This window comes from Anomaloglossus baeobatrachus, chromosome 4, assembly GCF_048569485.1.
Source record: "Anomaloglossus baeobatrachus isolate aAnoBae1 chromosome 4, aAnoBae1.hap1, whole genome shotgun sequence".
NCBI lineage: Eukaryota > Metazoa > Chordata > Amphibia > Anura > Aromobatidae > Anomaloglossus > Anomaloglossus baeobatrachus.
Genome location: NC_134356.1, coordinates 18,381,378 through 18,396,877, shown reverse-complemented (window position 1 = coordinate 18,396,877; position 15,500 = coordinate 18,381,378). Strand labels below are relative to the sequence as shown.

Sequence of the window (15,500 nt, the reverse complement as noted above, 5' to 3'; positions counted from 1 at the left end):
CCACAGACCCTGTGGGCGCGTCATATATACTTGGCGTGTCATATATACTTGGATATTTCCGACATGTTGTTATGAGCAGTGAGGGGGGCAGTTTTTAGAATGGTGTCACTTTTCGGTATTTTCTATCATCTAGGCCTCTCAAAGTCACTTCAAATGTGATGTGGTCACTAAAATAATGGGTTTGTAAATTTTGCTGGAAAAATGAAAAATTGCCGATGAACTCTGAACCCTTCTAGCAAAAAAAAAAATGAGGTTTCAAAAATTGCCCTGATGTAAAGTAACATGCGGGGAAGGTTATTTATTAACTATTTTATGTGACAACAGGTCGCCAAAAAATCTCAGAATCGCCGGGATCCGCTGAAGCTCCAGTTATAACCTGTGAAAGTGACGCTTGTCAGAATTCCAAAAAATGGCCGGGTAAGGAAGGGGAAGGGGTTAAAGTCTGGCAAAACCAGAACATCCACGAGTTCACACATCACTTATTGCAAATAAGCAAATCTGATAACTTTCACTAATGCCACAATGTGAAACTTTTTGTAAAATGCAGTATACCGCCATATAATGCTGCATAGTCCCTATATAGTACTATATACTCTTCATATAGAGCTGTACACTCCTCATATACAGCTGTGCTCCTTCCATAAAGAACTAAATATCCTCCATTCATATAATGCTATACCCTCCGTATAGTTACTGCAGTTTACTCCCCATATAGGGCGGTATCTCTCCAGATAGTGCGGAATACTCCAGTGCTCTTTAACCCTAATCTTCTGCGCTGTATACCCTCCATATAGTGCTGTAAACGCTCTTATGTTCTATACACTGCTATATATCTACAGTGCTGTACTCAATAGTTATGTGTAACCCTAACATACTGCTTCAGTTCTCGCGCTTTATACCCCCATGTACTGCTATAAAGTCCCATATTGTTGTATGCCCCCATAGAGCGTGCACACCCTTCAGCCTTATTCTCCCCATACTGCCATATAGAGCTTTATATGCACCATTTTGCTTTCTACCCCAATAGTCTCGTACACCCTCCATATAGCGCTGTGTAATACGTGTATGCTGGATTCTTCATACAGTGCAATAAACCTTCAAATACACTGCAGTATACCGCCATATAATGCTGAATTTACTCTATATACATTAGATAATGGAGTGTTCTTGCTCCTCCCACAGACGCTGTTAACCTGTCCGAGCCTGCGATGTTCCCAGCCACCAAACTGCGCCGATCTCCCGCCCCTCCCCCCGCAGCAGGAGCTGTAGCTTCTTAGAAGATGTGGGCGGCTCTGAAAAGAGCCTTTGTGTTTTGTTTGTTTCAGCAGAAGCATTAACCCCCGAAGCCGTAGAGAGTGCGGCCCTGGCGCTTGAGCGCGTACACCACGTCCATGGCGGTGACGGTCTTCCTCTTGGCGTGCTCGGTGTAGGTGACGGCGTCACGGATCACGTTCTCCAGGAAGACTTTCAGGACGCCGCGAGTCTCCTCATAGATGAGGCCGGAGATGCGCTTGACGCCTCCTCTGCGGGCGAGACGGCGGATGGCGGGCTTAGTGATGCCCTGAATGTTGTCCCGGAGAACCTTCCTGTGCCGCTTGGCGCCGCCCTTCCCCAGACCTTTCCCTCCTTTGCCGCGTCCAGACATCTTCCACGAAGACAGCAGAAAACTATGACTGACGAGCGCACAGTCCTCCTTTATATAGAGCGAGGGCGGACCAGAAAGAGAACAGGAGAGATGACGCGTTTCCGAGGCGGATCATTTGCATCGTCAGCTCCGCCCCTCCTATGCTGATTGGCTGAGCGCAGAACTGTTAGGGATTTTGAATTTCCCGCTCATTGTCCGGTTATTTTCCTGCTTCTACCGCGATTATGTTAAATATAGACTCAACTTTCATTCCAGTAAACCCCATATAGTGCTGTATATTCCAATATTATTCTGCATATCTCCATATACTGTTATATAACCCCCATATAGTGCCATAAATATTACTGCTGTACACTCCCCCATGGTACAGTATACCTGCATACTTTAGCCATATACATACGACATATTGATCTATAAGCTCATATAGTACTAACGTGTATAGTCCTCATATAATCCTGTATACCTTCAAGTACTGTTGCAGACTGCCATATTGTGTTCTATAACACGCACCAATAAATCATCGTCTTCCCACGGAGCTGGATTTCTCCCCTGCATTTAGTCCCGGCAGTAACTATCCGTGCTCTGCACGTGACTGCACTCAGGCATTACTGGGGAGCTGGACTTTATCTCCTCAGTCCTGATTACCGCCATATAGTGCTGTACACCCTATATACATTGTGCTACAAAACACCATAGAACATATTGGTGCAAACACCCACATTGTGCCATGTCCCCTCTGTTTTATTCCTCCATGTAGGGCTGTATCTTCCCATATGGTGCGCTATAAGAGTAATATAGTCCTCTGTATAGCGCTTTATATTTCCAGACAATCGTGTAGGGACCGATATCAGATCAGTGACTGCAAATCACAGTCCCAGATAAACCAGTAACAGTAATTATCTCCACTGCACGGAGCAGCCGCATCCCCCGCACCTGCCAATGTACTACTACTGTGATAACGTAGAACAGGGGTGGGGAACCTCCGGCCCGTATGCGGCAGCGGCGGTTGTGGCTCCCTGTGCCCGGCTGCGGCGGTGGCGACTCCTTGTGCCCGGCAGAAGCTGCTCCTCTCTGTGCGCGCCAGCAGCGCTCTCCGTGCCCGCAGCCACCTCCAGCACTCAGTGATCCAGGCCTCCCCCAGTTCTCTAACTGCCTCCAAGCTCCCCCGGGTCTGCCTGTGCCCCCAGCGCTCTGTGCCCCTCCTTTCTCCCCAGTGATCTCCGTGCCCCCTCAGTCTCCCCAGTGATCTCTGTGCCCCTTCAGTTTCCCCAGTGATCTGTGCCCGCCCCCAGTGATCTGTGCCGTCTCCCCAGTGATCTCTGTGCCCCGAGCCTCTCCCAGGTATGTCTGTGCCTTCATCTTCTCCCATCCTTCTCTGTGCCCCCAGCGTCCCCCAGGTTTGTCTGTGCCTCCAGCCTCTCCCATCATTCTCTGTGCCCCGAGCCTCTCCCAGGTCTATCTGTGCCTTCATCTTCTCCCATCCTTCTCTGTGCCCCCAGCGTCCCCCAGGTTTGTCTGTGCCTCCAGCCTCTCCCATCATTCTCTGTGCCCCCAGGGCTGTCTGTGTCCCTCCGGCATCCCCCCGGCTATGTATATAACCCCAGCAATGTTTATGCCCCCCAGTCTTGTCTGTGCAACCCAGTGATGTGTATATACCCCCAGTGATGTATGTACCCCCAGTGACGTCTATGCCCTGCTGCTTCCCTAGTGATGTATATTCCTCCCAGCAATGTTTATGCCCCCAGCTATGTCTGTGCTCCCCAGTGATGTCTATGCCCCCAGCCTCCCCAGTGTTCTATATTCCTCCCAACAATCCCCTGTGGTGTATATGCCCCCATACCCTCCTGTGATGTATATACAGCAGTCCCAAACAACTCAAACCTGGAATAGCAGTTGTGAAAAGCAACAAGATCAACATCGCCTAATATTACAGCTGCACCAAAAAGTACAAGCTCCAGCCGCCACAGTGAGATAATTGTTTGACCAAATATATTAGGGTAATTTTCAAGTTGATAATTTTGTGCGGCCCCCGAAGGATGGTAGAAATTTCCAAATGGCCCCCGCAGAAAAAAGGTTCCCCACCCCTGACGTAGAACGACGGCGAGAAACAACGGACACTGAAGGGTCAAGAGACGGACCACGTGGTGCCTGTAACAGGAGCAGCCGGTGGGAGGGTCAAGAAACTTGTTGCAAAGTGATGATTGGCTGAAAACCGAATTCGAACTTCCCGCTTAGTGGCCGATAGCTCCTCCCGCTCTTTGTCGCCATCCGTGTATAACACGCGGCCTCAGGGCGGACGTTCTGATGAGATTTCTACAATCCGACGATTCCCAGCGCCCGACACAGATCTGAGCGATATGCAGACGATGAAGTTTGTTCTTGATCTCTTTCTCACGAGTCTTAACGAATTACACACACGGCACTATTTGAGCAGCGCGAAATCACAGCCCGATACAATCTCCGCCCGACCTTCAGATATTCACCAAGCAGAACAGCGATCTGAAGTGAGGATCCCCCTGGAACATCTACAGATCCCACAGCCCCCGACATCAGACACCGGATCCCAATAACCGCATCACAGGGCGCATGAATATCCCTGCGGAGCCTTACTCAGTCCACTGACCGCTGTGATCCTGACTGGACCGGAGCCGCGGAGTAAATCCAGAGCCACAGCATCTCCTGCTCCAGAGGTGACGCAATACGATCACTGCACCCGACACAGCAGGGATTGCAGCGTCTCCAGGATCAGTGGCGGCTGAAGAGAGCGGTCTGGAAGACTCCGATATCACCCCAAACTGCGCAGCACATTGAGCCGCTCCTAGTGAAAGGACAATGGTAAGAAACCACCATAATCTAGATAGACGCTGCGGCTTGTGCTTAAGAAACAGAAAACAAGAGACAAACCGGAGACTCGGCAGCGCCGCCCGTCACATGTACAGAGACCGCGGGGAATGAGGCGGAATCAGAAACCAGGAATCAGCTCGTCTGAGGGAGGATGTGGTGGCTCTGAAAAGAGCCTTTGTGTTGTGCTCGGGGGTGCGGGACAGATCTACGCCCTCTCCCCGCGGATCCGGCGGGCCAGCTGGATGTCTTTGGGCATGATGGTGACCCTCTTGGCGTGGATGGCGCACAGGTTGGTGTCCTCGAACAGCCCCACCAGATAAGCCTCGCTGGCCTCCTGCAGGGCCATGACGGCCGAGCTCTGGAAGCGCAGATCGGTCTTGAAGTCCTGGGCGATCTCTCTCACCAGGCGCTGGAAGGGAAGCTTCCGGATCAGCAGCTCGGTGGATTTCTGGTAGCGCCGGATCTCCCGGAGAGCGACAGTCCCCGGCCGGTAGCGATGCGGCTTCTTCACTCCGCCGGTGGCGGGAGCGCTCTTCCTGGCGGCCTTAGTGGCCAGCTGCTTGCGGGGAGCTTTCCCTCCGGTGGATTTACGGGCGGTCTGCTTAGTTCTGGCCATAGCGATATATAGACGAGAACAGGAGTGTTGAGAGGAGCAGCGGGAGCAGAGTATTTATCCTCCTGTGCGCGTCCTGATTGGCCTGTTTATAACCGCCCCCTGCACTTCATTGGTTACTGCACACACAAAAAAAAAAAAACTATCTAGCCAATAACCACCTGAGGTCTCGGACCAATCACTTTTCAGATAAAGCACCGCCCCTCAGTAACCCCGCCCCTCAGTCTGCTCGCCACGCTTGTAACCCCGCTTTTTCCTGTGCGTGTCGTCATTGGTCTGCAGAAACACGCCCCCTGTACTCTATTGGCGATGTGACAAAAAAGAAAATAATACAGCCAATAATCATCCTAAGTCTCTTACCAATCAGTCTTCAGAAGAAGCTCCGCCCTTTAGAATCCCCCTCGGTAACCCCGCCCCTGTTGTAACCCTGTTTGTGTCCCTTCCCCTCAGTGGTCCCGCATCTCCCCCCTCCCATGTTGCGCTCAGCTACTCACTCATTTCCCGCCGCTCTAATAAACAGTCACTTCCCGGCTACACGCGGCTCTGGAGCCACCGATGTAACTGCAGCTTCATCTCCCCGCACACAGCGCTGTACAGAGCAGCTCCCGCATTATCACTACATCCCCCGGCAACATAATCATCTACCGCCCACTGTACACGAGATCACCGCGGAGATCTACATAGCGAGAAATACAATGATCATAGGGGGACAAGAGTGGCACTGATCATACAGCTCTGCAGGGCAAGGTGGTGACACTGATCATACAGCTCTGCAGGACAAGGTGGTGACACTGATCATACAGCTCTGCAGGACAAGGTGGTGGCACTGATCATACAGCTCTGCAGGACAAGGTGGTGACACTGATCATACAGCTCTGCAGGACAAGAGTGGCACTGAGCATACAGCTCTGCAGGATAAGAGTGGCACTGATCATACAGCTCTGCAGGACAAGGTGGTGGCTCTGATCATACAGCTCTGCAGGACAAGGTGGTGCCACTGATCATACAGCTCTGCAGGACAAGGTGGTGGCACTGTTCATACAGCTCTGCAGGACAAGGTGGTGGCACTGATCATACAGCTCTGCAGGACAAGGTGGTGGCACTGATCATACAGCTCTGCAGGACAAGGTGGTGGCACTGATCATACAGCTCTGCAGGACAAGGTGGTGGCACTGATCATACAGCTCTGCAGGATAAGGTGGTGGCACTGATCATACAGCTCTGCAGGACAAGGTGGTGGCTCTGAGAAGAGCCTTTGTGGTAGGAGGACAGAGCGGCTCCCGCTTATTTCTTGGTCGCGGGCTTCTTGGCTTTAGTCGCCTTCTTAGCCGGACTCTTGGCAGCTTTGGGTTTTGCCGCCTTCTTAGCCGGACTCTTGGCAGCTTTGGGTTTTGCCGCCTTCTTTGGCTTCTTGGGGCTCTTTGCCGCTTTCTTGGCGGCTGCTGCGGGCTTCTTGGCCTTTTTCGGGCTCTTCTTGGCCGCGGCCGGAGCCTTCTTGGGCTTCTTCGGAGATTTGGCCGCTTTCTTGGCTGCCGGCTTCTTAGGCTTGGCCACAGCTGCGGGCTTCTTCTTGGCCGCTTTGTCCTTCGTCTCCTGCTTCTTGTTCAGCTTGAAGGACCCGGAGGCGCCGCTGCCCTTCACCTGGAGCAGGGAGCCCTTGTTGACCAGAGCCTTGATGGCCAGCTTCAGGCGGCTGTTATTCTTCTCCACATCGTATCCTCCGGCAGACAGAAGCTTCTTCAGGGCGGCCAGAGACACCCCACTGCGCTCCTTGGAGGCGGACACGGCTTTCATGATCAGCTCGGAGGCGCTGGGACCGGAGGATTTGCTGCTTTTCTTGGCGGCACCTGATTTCTTAGGCTGCTTCTTAGATTTGGCGGCCGGTTCGGCGGGAGGAGGAGCGGCGGCCGGTGCGGTCTCTGCCATCGTTTGAGCGGGAAGTAAACACAGAAATCTTCTGAGAGAAATCACTGAGACCGAAGCAGGAGGCGCCTATTATATATACAGTCTTACTGCGCACTGATTGGTTACTGCGCTGCACCATCCTGAGCTTCCATTGGCTGAAACTGAGCACAGGCCCCGCCTTCTCCCGGCTGAGCCCAGTGAAGCTCCGCTCTCCTCTAGTGCTTCCCTGCCCGGGATAAAAGCTCTATATTATCGGCTACAGCCGGACGGGTGAGGAGCTTCCGCCATCACTTGTCCTCCGCCATCATCTCCGCGGAGCGTGTGTGGCCGTCACTGCCAGAGATGCCGGGAAAGAGCGGAGAGGATCCCGGGATCAGCGCCGCCGTCCTCCCGATCTGCTCATCACTGAGTGTCCGGGAAGATAAACCTGCTGCGGGAGCTCGTCCTCCTATTCCCGGCTCTTGTCACCACCACTAGGATCTTCACTACAATATCCATCGTGCAGGAAGCGGATTGTACGATGTGGGGCGATCTGGAGCTGCTGACAGCCCAGAAGGGTAACACAGGCAATGGCCTCCGCTGCCTGCACCTCCCGGAGCTGGAATATAAATCTATCCCCTGTGTGCAGAGTATTGGGGGGGGACACGTCCCACATTAGTGGATCACACCCGGAGGAGGATGAGTGCGATCTCCGGCACAATATTGTGTCTTGTCCTCTGTGAAGCTTTTATCTCTGAGTCCTGTAATGGAGGGAAGAGCTGTGATCGGGCGATGGCTTCACAATGCGACTCACTCCCCATCAGAAAGCAGAAAAAAATCCGTGTAATCACAGAAATATTAATTCACACAAGTGACACCAAATATTGTGCAAAAGGTGAAATACTGAGAAAGAAGCGGAGACACAAATGCAGAATCCACACACAGAGCACCGCTGTATATACTGCACAGACTCATACATACTGTACATACTGCACAATCAGCACAGCACAGATCAACAGCATTATAAGTGCCCATAATAATAGAGCAGGGTGTACAATATATACAGCTGTGTGTACAATATAGTGTACTCTATTGTTTACTTTATACAGACTTGAAGAGAAGGAAATGCATCTGTGCATCCTAATGCATGTGAGAACTTTGCAGAATTCTCCAGTAAGTGCTGGGAACAGGGGAAGGTTATGGCTGCTACAGCGAAAGAAAAGTGAAGACATGGAGAAAGCGGACAAAGTTGGTTATGGAAGTGAAATGAAAGCTTACAAGTCACCAAAGGAGAAAGAGTGAAAAAGTTTAAGGACCCAAATGCTCCCTCTGTTTTCTTCTTGTTTTGCTCCAACTTCCCTCCTGAAATCAGAGGGCAGCAGCCAGGTCTGACCATTGGGGACGAGGCAAAGAAATTAGGAGAGATGTGGAATAATAATTTATCAGGGAACAAGGCGTCTTATGAGAAGCAAAAAAAACCCTGAAGAAGTACAAGGATATGGCGCTGTATCGGTCCAAAAGCAAACTAGATAGAGCCAAAAAGGTCCCTGCTGAGCCTGAAAAGGGTGAATAAGAGGATGAAGGAGCAATCTCCATCAGTCTGTTTTCATTTGCTTCTATAGCACGTCCCATTCACTGAACGTGTAATAAATGTGGTCCTCCAGAAATAATTATTAAATTGTTTCACACGTTTCCTTAGTTTGGAGTTAAAAAATAACCTTTATTAATTAATTGAAAATAAACTCCTATAATGTCAAATAATAGAAATCACAAATATAAGAAAACGTGAAGTGCAAACTGCTGCCTAAATATGATCTACCCATCCACAATCCATATTACACGGGCTTTTTATAAAGCATTCATTCTGCCATTATTTACAGAGCAGACAATGTATATGGCGCTGATTCATCTACTATACGAGACAAGTCACTGAACAGATCATATAATGTTGATAGACAATAGATCTGAGAGGGGCACACTTATTATTATAATCATTCACTAACGTTTCCACTATAGATAGTCAATTATCTTATTAATAAATGCTCAAGTGACTATTACAACATTCCAGTCAGTGACTGAGTAGATTAATACCAGTCTCAAGAATCAGGCTATACATCCTATTTTCATTGGTCAAAAGTGAAAGCAGATAGCAGCGTTAGAGGAACTTTTTCAGTAACTAAATCAAGTTATCCTGGTATAGTATGCACCTCCAGCCAGAAGAGTAAACATTTCTACTATACTCAGGCGGTAACATCAGGCCACGTGGAGCTGGACTGTGAAGATTCCCAGCAGCTAAACTGCCAATAAGCCCTGTGCAATGTACTGAGCGGTAGATCGTTTTATCTCTAGTGCCTCTCTATCGTGTACACGCCCTACGCGTTTTATATGAATTGTTGATTGCTGCCCAGATTCATCAGGGGTATGTGGCAGCTTGTCTAGTTGCATGATGTTACATATGATGCATGTAACAAATAGTAGGCTGCATTATAGCTACAGCGGGGAGCGGCTCCTGCTTCCCCCCTTCAGTCCACCAATCAGCCTGCGATCCATGACATGATGGAGACTGCTGGCTATCAAAGCGGAGAAATGGGGAAACAGTAATCACGGCCTAACACAGCCAATAGCGTTGCTCAAAGCAGCATCAGCAACCAATAGGAATGGATTTCGGACCCAATCATAATTTATGCAGACACAGACCCTATGCAGTACAATGTAAGAATCTGCAGCAGTAAGTGACAATAATAATTACATTATTTTTATCACCAGCAGTCAGTAACATCAGCATTTATTATAAATTCATAAGAGACCGGCCTAAATCTGTATAACATAAAGCCCATTCACTTCTATAGGTGCACGGCGATATATCAGCCGCGGGGATAATAATGGGGTGTTTATTATTAGCTGTAACATTAGCATTAGATCAGATGAATTACCTGCAATACAAGCAAAGCAGGTGACAATGAGGAGCTGAACACGGGGCTAATACATAGCGGCATTATTGTATCTACACTGCAGCCGCCATCGCAGCAATCCCGATTATTCCAATGTCAGACACAGAACAGCTCAGCAAATACAATGCTCAGACTCGCAGGGATTATGCAGCAGAGCATAATAGCCATGTATAGGATTATAGTTATATTACAATTATTACATATCTTCTCTTTATAATAATACACTCACAGATGAATCTATAACTCAACATTTCATTGCACGAATGTCCTTGTTCTGGGCAGAAAGAGGAAGATGAAAGCTCCTAAACCCGAACATCTTCATTGCACGACTTGCTCTGCTGGGGATCTGGCTCTGACAAAGGCTCTTTTAAGAGCCACCCACAGTTTCTGAGGAGAAGCTACAGCTCCTGCTGAGGGGGGAAGGGCGGGAGATCGGTGCTGTGCTGCCCGGCTTCTTCCGGGTTAATAACTGCTGTTAACAAAATAGAATGTATTAACATTCCTGGGATAGAATGTATGAATAGAATGTATTAACGCCCGGGATAGTAACTGTCTCTCTGTTTCTCTCCCATTCTCTGTCTGTCTCCCCCTCTGTATATATCTCTCTGTCTCTCTCTCTATCTTTGTCTGTCTGTCTCTGTCTCTTTCTACGTCTGTCTCAATCTCTTTCCCTGTCTGTCTATCTATCTCTTTCCTTGTCTGTCTATCTATCTCTGTCTCTTTCCCTGTCTGTTCCTTTCCCTCTCTTTCCCTGTCTGTCTGTTTCCCTATGTCTGTCTCTGTCTCTTTATCTGTGTCTATCTCTTTACCTGTCTCTCTCTTTCCCTGTCAGTCTGTCTCTTTGTCTGTGTCTGTCTCTTTGTGTCTGTCTCTTACCCTGTCTATGTCTGTTTTTTACCCTGTCTGTGTCTGCCTCTTTCCCTGTCTGTGTCTGTCTCTTTCCCTGGCTGCATTATGACACGCCAACATTCCATATAAGGGTGTGGCTGCGCATTCTTCTGAAGTTCTGGCTGCACTGTGGCTCCAAGCTCCATTCGCTTTAATGGAGGCAGGTTTTTTTGCGAAAAAAATGTAAAGCGCGGGGTTAAAACTTCCCCTCGAAACATAGCCTATGACGCTCTCGAGGTCCAGAAGTGTAAGTGTGCAAAATTTTGTGGCTGTAGCTGCGACGGTGCGTATGCCAATCCCGGACATACACACATACATACACATACACATACATACACACATACATACATACATACACACATTCATTAGATAAATTGAATTGTTGGTAAAAGACATTTATTAGTCTCTTGGGTCACTCAATGCCCAGAACATAAAAAACTGAGGAATTAAAAAATAAAAAACATTATACTCTGTACTACCCGGCTTCGCCCGGGTTAATAACTGCTGTTAACAAAATAGAATGTATTAACAAAAATGTATTCTGCACACAAAAACCACAAAGCATATAGATATAAATGTAATTATTAAATTGTTGCCTATATTAACCAATCAGAGCTCAGATTAATTAACTGTAGCAAAATAGAAGCTAAGCTATGATTGGTTGCTATTGGCAGCCTGATAAATCTCCAGGCAACAGAAAGCCCTCCCCCTGACAGTATATATTAGCTCACACATACACATATAGACAGGTCATGTGACTGACAGCTGCCGTATTTCCTATGTGGTACATTTGTTGTTCTTGTAGTTTGGCTGCTTATTAATCAGATTTTTATTTGTGAAGGATAATCCCAGACTTGTGTGTGTTTTAGAGGGATTATGTGGCGAGGTTGGTGTATGTGTGGTGAGATGTATGCTGAGGGTGGTATATGTGTTCAAGCACGTGGTAGTGTGTGGCGCATTTTGTGTGTGTGTTCATATCCCCGAGTGTGGTGAGTATCCCATGTCGGGGTCCCACCTTAGCAACTGTACAGTATATACTCTTTGGCGCCATCGCTCTCATTCTTTAAGTCCCCCTTGTTCACATCTGGCAGCTGTCAATTTGCCCCCAACACTTTTCGTTTCACTTTTCCCCCATTACATAGACAGGGGCAAAATTGATTGGTAAATTGGAACGCGCTGGGTTAAAATTTCGCCTCACAACATAGCACCCGGTGCTGTCTGGGATAGTAACTGTCTCTCTGTTTCTCTCCCATTCTCTCTTTGTCTCCCCCTCTGTATATATCTCTATGTCTCTATCTCTATCTCTTTGTCTGTCTCTTTCCCTGTCTGTCTCTGTCTCTTTCTCCGTCTGTCTCAATCTCTTTCCCTGTCTGTCTATCTATCTCTTTTCCTGTCTGTCTATCTATCTCTGTCACTTTCCCTGTCAGTCTCTTTCCCTGTCGGTATCTTTCCCTCTCTTTCCCTGTCTGTCTCTTTACCTGTCAGCCTGTTTCTTTGTCAGTACAAGGATAAGGCTGCACATCAAACTTAGATAATGGTATAATGCCTCAAGCATATGGAAAAATATTGGAAAATACAATGAAAAATGCTACTTGCTAACTTGAACATGTGAATAATGAATTGCATACCTGCCATGAATATTAGGAAAAAGGAGATATTTACCTTGACGAGGTTTTGGGGCTCAGTTACATTGATGAATGTGATTGATAAATATCTCCTTTTTCCTAATATTCATGGCAGGTATGCAATTCATTATTCACATGTTCAAGTTAGCAAGTAGCATTTTTCATTGTATTTTCCAATATTTTTCCATATGCTTGAGGCATTATACCATTATCTAAGTTTGATGTGCAGCCTTATCCTTGTATAGTATGTATTTTTTTGGCTTGCACTCAGAATATATATTAGTGCTCTCTTCAGTTATCCTATTCAGTTATATGTAGTTTTTTTCTGACTGTGAACACAGCTCCGCCCCTTTCGGCCATGTTTTTTCCATCTCCTATATAAGACAGTCCTTGGTTACCCCTCTCCACCCACAGCAGTTTTTAATTGCAATGAGATGACACACAGTTAGGGTCACAGAGCTAGGGACCCCAATATAGAGATATACCTTGACGAGGTTTTGGGGCTCAGTTACATTGATCAATGCGATTCCTTAATATCTCCTTTTTCCTAATATTCATGGCAGGTATGCCATTCATTATTCACATGTTCAAGTTAGCAAGTAGCATTTTTCATTGTATTTTCCAATATTTTTCCATATGCTTGAGGCATTATACCATTATCTAAGTTTGATGTGCAGCCTTATCCTCTGTATAGTATGTATTTTTTTGGCTTGCACTCAGAATATATATATTAGTGCTCACTTCAGTTATCCTATTCAGTTATATGTTTCTTTGTCTGTGTCTGTCTCTTTGTATCTGTCTCTTACCCTGTCTATGTCTGTTTCTTTCCCTGTCTGTGTCTGTCTCTTTCCCTGGCTGCATTGTGACACACCAACATTCCATAAAAGGGAGTGGCTGCGCATTCTTCTGAAGTTCTGGCTGCACTGTGGCTCCCAGCTTCATTCGCTTTAATGGAGGCAGGTTTTTTGGCGAATAACTGTAAAGCGTGGGGTTAAATTTCCCCTCAAAACATAGCCTATGACGCTCTCGGGGTCCAGAAGTGTAAGTGTGCAAAATTTTGTGGCTGTAGCTGCGACGGTGCATATGCCAATCCCGGACATACACACACACACACACACACACACACACACACACACACATTCAGCTTTATATATTAGATATATATACACCGTGTTTTTCATTTTATAAGGCACACCAGATTATAAGACGCACCCCAAATTAAGAACTTAAAAAGGTAAAAAAAAAAATTGTTGTCCTTCATATAATCCGGTGTTGTCTTACCGGAAGGGGGCAGCATTGGTGGTGAAGCGGGGTCACAGGAGGCAGAGGTTGTGCTGGCAGCCGCAGCGGGTTAGTAGTGTAAGCCACAGCGGGTCCATACAGAGAGGAAGCCAGCACCGACAGGCACCCGGCTGCCTGCATGCAGCCACAGGCACCCGGCCGCCAGAACGCATCTGGTCGCCACACAAACAGCACCCCGGTAAGCTGTTTTAGAATTTTAAGATGCATCCCTCATTTTCCTCCTAAAGAGGAAAAATGCGTCCAAAATCCGAAATATATATATATATATATATATATATATATATGCATCTCACATGGATACGCAAGATGCACAGTGTCTGAATTATGGCCTATAAATGGTGCACAACACTAGGTCAGGCGGGTTAGTTAGCACTATATTATAATTATAAGTGCATCACACATGACATACTTGCCAATTTACCACCTGAATTCAGAAGGTCCACACACGTCCTGCAAAAATGTATAAAATGTGCCATACCTCAAATAGTGAGATATTAGTTGATATTTTGGCCTAAAATATGGAAGCTCGCAATCCACGTCAAGGATTCTCACATTCGTGTGAGATGCACATATATATAGTGCTGATTATCCTCCTGACCTAGGTTTCTGATGTTATTTATAGCTCCTTTTGGTGAGTTTTCTGTTACAGCTCTCCACAGGCAGAGCTAGGCCCCATGGCGGATGTTGGGAGTAGTAGTCTATTAGTGAAGCGCAGGGCTGAAGGTGGATGAAGAAAGGGAACGACACAGGGATTGCAATCAAAATTCTTTACTCACTGTTGAATATCCCATAGCAGCACACATAGTTCAGTGACCCAGTTGTCCATCAAACAATAAAACTGGGTTAACAGGAACACATGTCTAATATGGGTAGGGATACTCCGGACCGGTTGGCATTCCAGAGCTTGTTTCCAAAGTCTGAATATATTTATCAAGAGCCGTAATGGTACGGGCTGGGGTAAGTTCCTGGTGGGGGACTGGCGCCGGTTTCTGTTCCAGGACAGCCGCCTCCGGACGACACAGCCCCACATCCAGGGCGTACCAGCCCCGCTCACCCTTGTGCCAGGTGAAAGACACAGAGTCTTTTGGGTAGAGGTCGTGACCCGGTTGTCCCCTTTCTTAGGTGGGCCTCAACATCCCACCGAGTAATGAAGACCTCCTTGGAAACCCCTGGCTCAGAGATGAAGCCCCACCCTTTTTCGAGGTCGAATCGGATGACCATTTACTTCCTCAGCAGTCCCTGGGCAGACGAACATGCTCTCCGGAGCTGCTGTTTCGTGGCAATGTTGCGGGCCTCTATCACCTCCTAGCGGACCTGACACTGCTCCTCCTCGGCTGCCAGCTGGGTGATCATCGCCTGGCACACCTCGTAGTTGCTGTCAGAGGCTGTACTGCTGACATTTTCCGCACGCCAGGGTACGGTGGTGGGCGACAAGGATGGTCAGCAGTCCTCCCAAGCGGATGGCGGATCTTGGCTATAGGCTAAGGTCTGAGGCTCGACCAGCGGTCCCACTGGGATTTAGAATGTGGTCAAGGGTTGCTCATAGTCACTGATCTGAGCCGTGGCAACAGGCAGCCCGGTGTCGTCAGCTGCCAGGTCAAGGTCGGGAGCAGGGGAACGGGCAGGAGTTTCCCCAAAGGTGTCACCATCCACTGGGGAAACGGGATCTGTCGTTGCCTCAGTACCAGTGTCTGTCTCCTCCGGGATTGTCATCGCTTTTAGCTGGTAGGTACGCAATTTTTCCACCG

General features: G+C 47.9%; 2 protein-coding genes across 2 annotated transcripts; both read right to left on the bottom strand.

The window, feature by feature from the left end:
* Window positions 1-4,694: 4,694 nt before the first annotated feature.
* Window positions 4,695-5,105, bottom strand: LOC142302261 (histone H3). Its single transcript, XM_075343334.1, has one exon. It carries the CDS (start codon window positions 5,103-5,105, stop codon window positions 4,695-4,697), a length of 411 nt encoding a protein of 136 aa, XP_075199449.1.
* A 1,281-nt stretch (window positions 5,106-6,386) lies between these two features.
* On the bottom strand, window positions 6,387-7,031 carry LOC142301045 (histone H1.2-like). The gene has a single exon (XM_075342064.1). The coding sequence runs from the start codon at window positions 7,026-7,028 to the stop codon at window positions 6,387-6,389; it is 642 nt and encodes a 213-aa protein (XP_075198179.1). The 5' UTR covers window positions 7,029-7,031.
* Window positions 7,032-15,500: the final 8,469 nt, after the last annotated feature.